The 10,297-nt window shown below is 35.2% G+C and overlaps 1 protein-coding gene across 7 annotated transcripts in view; it reads right to left on the bottom strand.

Moving 5' to 3' along the window:
- Positions 1-3,621: 3,621 nt before the first annotated feature.
- The window catches only part of golga3 (golgin A3), a 103,425-nt gene continuing 96,749 nt past the window's right edge, over positions 3,622-10,297 (bottom strand). For all 7 annotated transcript variants that reach the window (XM_072587721.1, XM_072587723.1, XM_072587720.1 and 4 more), the window contains 3 exons: positions 9,681-9,845; positions 8,773-8,936; positions 3,622-6,523 (listed from right to left, as the gene is read on the bottom strand). In XM_072587721.1, coding sequence (XP_072443822.1) covers positions 6,283-6,523; positions 8,773-8,936; positions 9,681-9,845 — 570 coding nt within the window. In that variant the 3' untranslated portion in view covers positions 3,622-6,282. The remainder of the gene's footprint in view (positions 6,524-8,772; positions 8,937-9,680; positions 9,846-10,297) is intronic.

Genomic DNA, 10,297 nt, shown 5'->3' with positions numbered 1-10,297 from the left:
AGTCGGTCTGAGTGGGATGCCTTTTGGAGGGTTAGTGTGGAGTGATGGGCTGAATGGCCTGTTTCCACACCAGGCTTCCTATGATTCTCAAGAGTAACTAGTTAATATTCACCTTGGGATTCATATAACTTCATGTGCTGTAGGATTGGCCTATCCTCTCAGCAGCAGCTTACAAATATGGCCCTAGCCATTTGTTCACCTTACAAGTTGATCCTGAAATCAAGCACATCAAAGCTATCCTGATGGTCAATGACTCTCTTGATCAGATCATTGTTTGCTGTGCATCACACAAACTTGTAAATGGTTCAAGGGCTGACACTTCCAGATCTGAGGACAGACTTATAGTGGTAGGTAACTGAAGTATCTTAAAATTACTCAATTCCTGGTGGTAAAAAGAGATACACAATAAAAAAAAGTGCTTAACTTTTAGCAAAGCTGTAGCTTGGTATTGGATTCTTTCATTTGAATCCAATCTGTAAAATAAAAGAATATTCACATTCATCTTGAATCAATAGATTCATAATCAGTGGTCATCACCACCCAAGCTACTATATTTTTGACTGGTAACTCAAGTTTAACACATTGTTTAAATTCACTTTTAGTGAATTTAGTTTCTTTTAGTGGATTTATTAGCTTTTTTGGAAGCTTGATAAAACCCGATTTTCTAAGTGAAGTAGGCAAGGATGTTTCTGACATAGTAAGAACTATCAACTATAATGCAAGCAATTGTTTTTGTATAAACGTAGATCGTTATGTTGGTTTATCAAAATGGAAGGGCAGCTTTTGTTTGCTTTTTAATCTATTTAAATTTGATTAACAATAAAATGTCAAAATGTAACATTCATTTGCTGTTTTCTGAAGCTTTCCTAAAGCCATTGGCAAAATAGACTTCATTCTTTGAACAGGTTCCAAATTAAAGATTTCTGATCTCAACTTACTGGAACATTCGTTCGTAAACCAATTGAAGTAAATAGTTCTAGCAACAATGAAAGTGTTTTCTTTGAATAACTAATGCAATTATTTGGAAGGTGAGGAAAGAAGATTCCCAAGAACACATCTTTTCCTGTATGTGATCATTCATAAAAGTTGAAAAAAATCAAAAATTACATAATATTACATTACATAGCATTACATTTTGTGATGCTTAAAAAGAGAAAGTTTGTAAATAATATGGCATTACAGTATTTATGCAAACATACATTCAAATCTAGATTAAGCAAGCTGATCTATGCATATTCCCAATCCAAGAACAATTCCCTTGAATATCGTACTCAAAATTATCTCTGAATGTGACTAATTTCAAGTGTATGCACAAGTTGGAACCCAATCCAGGTGCTGCAGAGACGTGAGCTTTAACTTCTGGGATGCAATATATGGTATTAACATTGGTATAAAGTGGTGTCATTTACGAACTCAAGCCAAGAATTTGTACGGCTTCACTTCAGAATAAAATTCATTTTACCTCAGGATCAGGAAAAGCCTCCATCTCCAGATTTACATTACATCCTTTGTGTTGAGGTGAAATTAAGAAGCTGTGTACAGGCCGTACTGCTCTAATGAGTATTTTGTTAAAATGAATTTGCTTTAACACGATCAATGAATTGGAGATACTTTCTAAAACGCGAAATTTGAAAGCATGTATTGGTTATGGCAAGATTCCGACCCCATTAATGTTAAAGGTGTTGCTATCATGCGATTTTCATATAACATGGAATTGCACAAGAAAGGAATTTGCACATTATAGCAGAACTGACTGTACTGTGATATAAATTAAAACTTGGCTAAAAACATTTCTTGAAAAAAAAAAGCACTAACACCTGTACACTGCAAAGAAAAACTTATCATGTAAATTACTTATGCTTTCACTGGATAATATAACTTAAAGAAAAATTTTTAAACTAGAACTATGAAAAAAAATCTTGTTCCGTAAAATCAACAATGTCATGTCACGGTACATTAAAACATCACACAGCTTTGGTGGAGAGGTTAACTTAAATAACCACAAATTTTACATATCTTTTTAGAGACAATTTACTGTTTTTACATCATGCTATAGTTGCATTTTTATTATATAACAATATTAAACATTGCCAAATATTTTAATGTAGTTTTAGTATCCAGACATCTTTGCAACTTTCAATGGATGTATTACTGCCTTGTTTATATCTGTAAAAGGACAAATACTTGTACCTCCCTTTCAGACAGTTAGCAACAGGATACAAACAATTTGTGGAAGCTGGTAGTTTTCACTTATACTGTTCAAAAACCTATTTGATGCAACTCTAGCTTTGGGGCAAACAGCAACTCATATGTCGAAAGGTGATTCTGAATATACATCTAGAGATTCCACCTCAAGAAGTGTCAGTGTTGGGAGGAGTGTATAAGAAAGAAATTACTTGGTATCCTTTCTTAGCATTGCAGTACCCTTCAAATACAATGGAAAAAAAGAGATACAATGGAAAGGCAGGAAAGTACAGTTGAGGATGATCAGACCAGTATATCCTCAATGAGCTGAATGTATGAATTCTGCTTCTACACCTTATTGTCCAAATTACATGGTAATGAGAGGAATGGTGCAAACGATCATTTAAAGTTGAGAACAATTTCAAAATAAGCAACACAAAACTTTACAAGGGCAAAAGAAAGTTTAATTTCACAATTACACCATGAACTGGATTACAAATCTTAACATGCAAAACTAATAGCTTTAAGAATCGATAGGTAATTGTGAATTAAATAGCTTAAAATTGAGATTAAAGAATGAATTTGTTGTTATGCAACATCTTTCATGACTTTAGGGCTTTCCGAAGTGCTTTACAGTTAAATTTCACCTTTTCTGAAGCAAGTTGACTGTTATACTGTAAGAAATATTACTCAATTAGAACAAGATTGAGGTAAAACTTTACTCTTTCCTAAAACTCCTTGAAAAAAGTTCATAGTGAAATTTATATTCGAATTATAATCTTAGCTTCCAGAGATGGGACTGGGGCTATAGGCTCACAAGACAATGTTTACTTTAAATAACTCAGTAATAATTTCACAAATAAATAAATAAATCTGGGAAATTTACAATTACATGTATAGTTTGTACAGGCAGTTCTATCAAATATTACTGCCAATATGTTACAAATTGCTTGGAATATTAAACTTCATATTTGGCTATGTAGGGAGATAAAATGATAGAAGTGGGATGCTGAGTAATGCTCTCTCAAACCATACCCACTATAGAATAGCACTCTTACTCAGTGGAATTATTTTTTTATTTCCAAGAACGATTGCAAATTTACAGTAAAGTTAGGGCAGAATGATGTGCACTCCCTGGTTTACTAGGGAGCTGGATTAAGAATTTCTGAATTCAATTCACACAGGATCATAAATAGTAGACAGAAGAACCATTTACTCCAATAGCCACATTTGTATACTGGTCACTAAATAGGACTAATGTCCAGTCCTCCATCACATTTAATCTTGGAAGGCAATGTCCTGCAAACAGTAGCAGTACTCTTCATTTTTAAAAATCTGACACATTTATCTCTGCCTTATGCAGTGCTGTGCTGAAATGGTAATGAAAGCATGTTGATCAATAAGCATTCAGGTTCACACAAATGTAGCCAGAAGTCGTTTAAATTTGTATTTCAGACTTTTATTCACTATTGAACAAAAGGCAATTGTGAGAAGTTAAACCCAATAGTTGATGTTAAAAGTTTAGAGGAAAAAGCTGTTCGGAAAAGGCAAATTCTATGAAATATAACATGAACTGCCAATTACACAAGAACGGAGGAAATCGGTGTAGTGATGGTGGTTGAATGAAAACATTTAAGTTTAACATTAGAAGGAACATACATTTTCTTTTAAAAGATTCTCAATTTAAATGTTTTCTACAAAAATACAAACTACAGGCATAATGCAATTGTGAAAGCCTGGTCATTTTCCAGGTAGTAATGCTATAATGTCTGAATACATGCACAGAATCATAGAATTATACCATAGGTGGCCGCCATTTGGCTCTTCATATTCATGCCTGCTGTCTGAGAGAGTGATTTGTTTAATTCCACTCTTTGACCCCACCCAAAAACCCTACAACCCTGCAATAATCTACTGTCCAGATAATTACCCAATTCTCTATGGAAGCGGTGACTGAATCTGCTTCCAGCACAGCCTCAAGCAGTGTATTCCACTACATTGGACATGGTATTTCTTTATAATTCACTACAGAAGAATCAGCTTTATTAATGTCATTAATGCAAAGAAATATCATGACATGTTGAGGTTACAAAGCACTGGACATACAGAGCTAGCAAAACAACAGATGTATAAATGTATTTGCATTGATTTTTATGTTCCAGAATTTAGATAACACTTAAGAAGCTGTCGCTTCATCTGAACTATTTACTATTATGACTCTCGGCAATATTTCCATATCAATCAATTACTCCAATACCATTTTGTGTATTCCTTGACCAGATAAGAACATATTGTTTGAGGATCGAAGGTCACGGAACTGTGAAATCCAAGTAAGATCATTGGTTCCCACTTCAAGTTATAAAAATATTTGCTCTTGAGCAGAATTCTGTATTTTTAGCTTCCATTATGCTTATACGAAGTAAAATATTAATTGTTAAATCAGACCAAGCAGATGACTGATAAGATTGGTTTCGTACATGCAATTTATGAATAAGCTGTACCCCTCTTTAAAGAAAATCACAAAAGTAAACCATACATGGAAAACCATTACCAAAAATAGTTTATTGCACAAGGCTCTCCAGCAATGTTATGCATAAATTTAAATCCCTTAACATGCTTACAGAACTTTCATACTGTACAAGATAGTTTTGCTTAGTAGATCCAAAGTGTACAGACCAAACTGAAAAACAAAATAAACAGAAAGCGAAAGTCAAATGAAAATAAACAGTTAGCAGCTACTGAGCAAACTATTCAATCATGTCAGGACAGCAGCAGTTAGTAAAAAAGAAACAATAATCATTGTAGTGCACAAATGATAACAAATAGTCAAAGCAGCTCGTTCGGCTTGTACATTACTTAGGCTAAGCATTTATGCTGCTGTTGAAAAATATTTTTCAGTTTTTTCAGCTTAGTGATATAAACGTGCTTCCTCCATGACATAACATCTTAAGTATGTGGCAGTGGGACTTTTAATGAATACGCAGTTTTTCACAATTTTTAAAAATTCAATTAAGTTTTTTTTTAAAAACCTGGTCTTACTGCTCCTCATGGTGAGGATGCTTAGCAGTGGGGAATTAACTACTTTTCCACTGTAGGCAAGTGCAACACCCAGGTCATCAATACCTGCTGTTTACTTTGCTCCCTTTACATTGACCCAAGACTTAATAGAGAAGCGCACAATTGAGAGCGCCTATCTAACATTCTATTCTGAACACAACTGTCAACTCAAGGCCATTTTATGCTGCGAGTTTACACCTACTGGTCACTGGATTTAAAACCCTTATCCTTCTGTCAAACCCAGAATACCAAAATTGTTGTGCAATCCAATTGCCTAACAGCATTGTAAAGAAAGAAAAAATTTAGATGAATATTCATGTGCATGCACAAGCAAACTGTAATATATAAACAAGCATCTTTAGCATTTGCTGCTGAAGTTAAATAAGTTGATATTATTTGGGCTTGCTTTATGTCCACAAACATGGAGATCAAAAAGGTACAAAATATTTTCTTAACTATGGTTTCTTTGAAAAGGAACAAAATATTTTTATGTTGAAAGTGAAAAGGAACAAAACACTGTCCTCAGGTAGACCTTTGATTTACACAATACCAACATAATGCTGCCCAAGCCTTAAACTAACAAATATATCTTAAACTAGAAGAACTTCCAGAACTGTAAAACAAAAATTACAACCATTTTTAAAGTTAAAGTTACAATTTAATTTTAATAAATTAGACTCAATATTTTTCTTGACCTTTTAAGCACTCCTTGTAATTATTCCCCATCCCATCACTCAAGGGTTAGAATACCCAAATAGACAGTTAGTTTTTCCCAGTCAGTCCATGCTACTGAATTTCTGATGGATTGACTTTCTGAAAAAAAAAAGTTATCTCCCACCTCCTTTATTTTTTTTTTAAATGGACCCAGTAGTCTAACAAAAATCACATGTGGAAGTTGGATTCAGGCAATTACAAGCAATATTTAAATCCATTGCCAGTTGTGTGAATGAACATTTTGCTGTTAGGCAGCCAAGGAAACAAGAATGTAAATAAAGCACAGATTTGGAAAACATTCCCATTCTTCAGCATTTCTGAGGGCTTTTATATTTGTGGTGGTGCAGAAATTGTTCCTTGCTGACAGGTTCTACTTGCATGGTTAGTATTTGCACTACTGTTGAGGTCAGTTTCTGTACTATTGCTGGACACCTCTGTTGTTGCTGGGCCAGGGCCATCAGCAGTAAGTTCCAACAATTGTCCTTCCATTTGTGTCCATGACGACATAGATTGGTGTACAGTTACTGTGTGCTCCTCCATCTGTCGCTGTAAACTGTCCATCTCTTGCCTTTGGATAAAAGAGAAGGTTTTCTCTTTAACAATTATAAATAGATTTCCAATGATATTGTCTATAGACATTGTCCATAGATAATTCAAGATCCAAACAGTTCTGTGCCAAAGCATTAACTATTCTAGTAAAACAAAATTTACTGCAACAAGAAACAAAAGCTCGGAAATGGAAACAGAAATTGCTGGAAATACAAAGCTCAGGCAATGAATGTAGAAAGAAACAGATAAGATTTTAGGTTGAAGAGTCATTTACTGAAGTAGGCAGTAAGATGCAGGAACCTTACTTGTAATTGTAATGCTGCCCAAGACTGCAGCCATCACGATAAAGCAAATTCAGCAACAGAACCAACTCATGCTACAGTACTTGGTTGCTTTTCCAAGGGGACTCATGATTGTGCCAGTCTCAAGAAAGCCATCCTCGATCAGTTATCCTTGAGAACACCATTCCATCTCCAAGCTCATTTTCCATACAAAAACCTGTTGCTGCCCCCTAAATGCTGCTTCTTTTGCCTACAAATGCATGCTTGAATCTCTTCAAAACAGGTTTTCACTTTCATCTCATCACTAATATTGCTATAATCAAAGTTAGAAACAGTATTCTCATGAGATACAGGGGCAAAAGTAGGCATTTTTATTCCATCATGGCAGATAGGTTTCTCAACATGATTCACCTACCTTCTCCTCACAACCCTTGATCCTTTTACTCATCAAGAACCTAACAATCTCTGTCTTAAATACACTGAGTGACTTGACCTCCACAGCTCTCTTCAGCAATGAGTTCCATAGAGTCATGAGCTGAAGAAATTCTCTCATCTCAGTTCTCAAAGACTGCTCATACCTTGTGGTCTTTATACAACCTTAGACTGAACAACCTTCTGCTACCCATCAGCTTTGTGTAGCTCAGTAGAAATACCCCTGCTTAAACCCACCTGTATCTATTCAAGCACAAGCAGAGTATCTTCAGTAATAGCCTATATTGTTCCTTTTCCTTACCTACAAGTTATAAGCTAATTTTAAAAAAAAACTTATTTTATATGCAGCTTTTACTTAAGTAAATATAGCATTCTTCACTTGAGATTCTTGGACAAATATTGGCCCAAATTTTGTAGTAGGTGTGGCAATTTACTGTCACTAAGGGTTAAAATGGACAGTAACATCCACTGTCTGGTCAAGTATAGAAATAGTCAAATTCCTCTAAGTGTTGTTCAACATGGAGAAGTATCCATTCATCAGCTGAGGGAAGACAGTACATGGTAATCAGGAGGTTTCCGTGCCCATGTTTAACATGAAGCCACAAGATTTCATGGGGTGCGGAGTCAAGTTGAGGACTCCCAGGGCAACTGCATCCTGACTGTATACCACTGTGCCGCCACCTCTGCTGGGTCTGTCCTGTCAGTGAGACAGGACATATCCAGGGATGCTAATGATGGTGTCTGGGACATAGACTAAGGTAGGATTCTGTGAGTAAGACTATGTCAGGTTGATGCTAGACTTTTCTGTGAGACAGCTCTTCCAATTTTAGCACTAGCCCCCAAATGTTACTAAGGACTTTGCAAGGTCAACAGAGCTGTTTCTGCCTAAGTCAATGCCAGGTGATCTGTCCAGTTTCATTCCTGAGACTTGGGAACGATTGGTACAACTGAGTGGCTTGCTAGGCCATTTCAGAGAGCAATTGAGAGTCAACCACATTGCTGTGGGTCTGGAATCACACCAGGTGAGGATGATAGATTTCCTTCCCAGAAAGGTTTTTCCAACAATTGACAATGATCTCATCAGTAGATTCTTAATTCCAGATTTTTTAAATTATAGAATTCAAACCCAGGTCCCCAAAACATTATCTGAGTGTCTGAATTAATAGTTAAGTGTTAATACCACTAGGCCATCGCCTACTCCTGTCCAATGAAGGAAAGCACTCTAGATGCCTCATTTACCATTTCATCTATGATGCACAGTCCAATGTCTCTTAAGGTTTCTGCCCCTCTCAAAATCTTACTGCTTATCGTATGGGATGATTTATCGTATGGGATGATTTATTGTATGGGATGATTTAACTAACTGAATTGAAATTTGCAAGGAACATTATTTTATTCTAATTGTTTCTATCTGTGGTAGTTTTGTAAAACTTGGCAGTTATTTAAAAGATTATTCAATGATTATAATCTGTAATGAATTACTGCAAAATGCAATGTACATTAATCAAGACTCTTAATACTTCAAAGCAAACCGACCTTTTCATAAGGAACTTACCTCAACTGCTTTAGACAACTGTGGAGATTGTTAAGAGGCTCTTTACTCACAGCCGTCGGTGGCCTGAGCAATTCTTCAAGAAGGGAGGCAGGTACAGGGCAATCGGGGATCTTTACTGGAGTCACTGGATTTGATGAAACAACATCTCCTTTCAACTCCATTCTCTGTTTAAAAATATGTATTTAAAATGGTAGTGTTACATTGCATTTACAGCATGGAAACAGAGCATTCCACCCAACAGTTTTGTACTAGTATTTAACTACTAAGTTCCACCTAAGTCTCTTGCTGCTGAATTATCCCAAAATTCGTAACTTCTTCAATCCTATAAAATAGATCAAGGTTGCCAAATAATAGTTAAAAATAAAAAAAAAAGTCTTTGTTGCATAATGTGTCAAAATCTAACATTGTAACATTTAGTGGGACATAGAGGACTAAAAAATTCTGTATATGTTACAACTAGCTAAAATCAAATTATACTTTGATAAAATCAATCATCTTTCTACACAAATTAAGCCAGATCTATGCATTTACATCAAAGAAGGCCTTCAGAGTTCTCCAGAAAGATTTGGCCATCATTCATGCGGACAGGATTAAAATTAATATTACAATAATACACATGTTGATTCCCTGCTTTTGATACTAGTTAATTATCTGGATAACGAACATTACAAGAGACATTTTCTGATGGCAAAAGTTGAGTAGTCAAATGAAAGAGGGGCTAGGTTCAAGAGCAACCTATACTAGTAAAATAAATTAGCTAATAATATTTATGCCTATGTGAGTAATTATAAGTTGGAATGCATTGCCTTCAAGAGTGGTTGGGAAAAAATGATCAAGTCCCTATATTTCAGGTATAAACACCACCAATATGATAACTATACTGTTCTACTCTGGGGTTAATCACTTACCTTCCGTGTTTTTGTCTGTTTCAGATCCATCTTCAGCTGCTGGTTTTGTTGCAGTAATGTCTTCATGGTATTTCTTAGTTCTGTCACCTTAGTTTGGAGCATGAATTTATCCTTACGGGTGACTGTCAATTCCTCTTGCAGTTCTTCCAGATTCACCTTTACACCCTGTAAAACAGTACAAGGAAGAATCAGTCCCATTTTAAGCTTAAAGTTATAATAGACACAGCTACCAAAAAAAACTGGAAATATGCAAATTTGCATGAAAATGTTTAACAAAAAGCTAGCCAAGATGTTATTGTTAAAAAAAACGAGGAAGTCAACAGAGAATAAATGCATATTTTTGTCCCAAATTTGTGGGATAGTTTAACCAAGGACCACATTCTTTCGCTATATGACTGAAATTGTTCAAAAAAACCTCTTTTTTGACATTTCAGAAGCGACAATGCACAAAAATGAAAAAGTATATTCATCTCCTCACACACTGTAGCTCAAAAAGACAGGTTTGTATATAGTGACATTCTTGAATTAGTTATTAGAGAACAAGTAGATAATAACTTAAGCCGAGTAACCATCCCAGTTCCTTTTTTTTTTAAAATGAAAAGTACCCTTTATATCTA

This window comes from Chiloscyllium punctatum, chromosome 17 (genome assembly GCF_047496795.1).
Source record: "Chiloscyllium punctatum isolate Juve2018m chromosome 17, sChiPun1.3, whole genome shotgun sequence".
In the NCBI taxonomy this organism is placed as follows: domain Eukaryota; kingdom Metazoa; phylum Chordata; class Chondrichthyes; order Orectolobiformes; family Hemiscylliidae; genus Chiloscyllium; species Chiloscyllium punctatum.
Note: the sequence above shows the minus strand (reverse complement) of the source record. Positions and strands in the feature narration are given on the sequence as shown.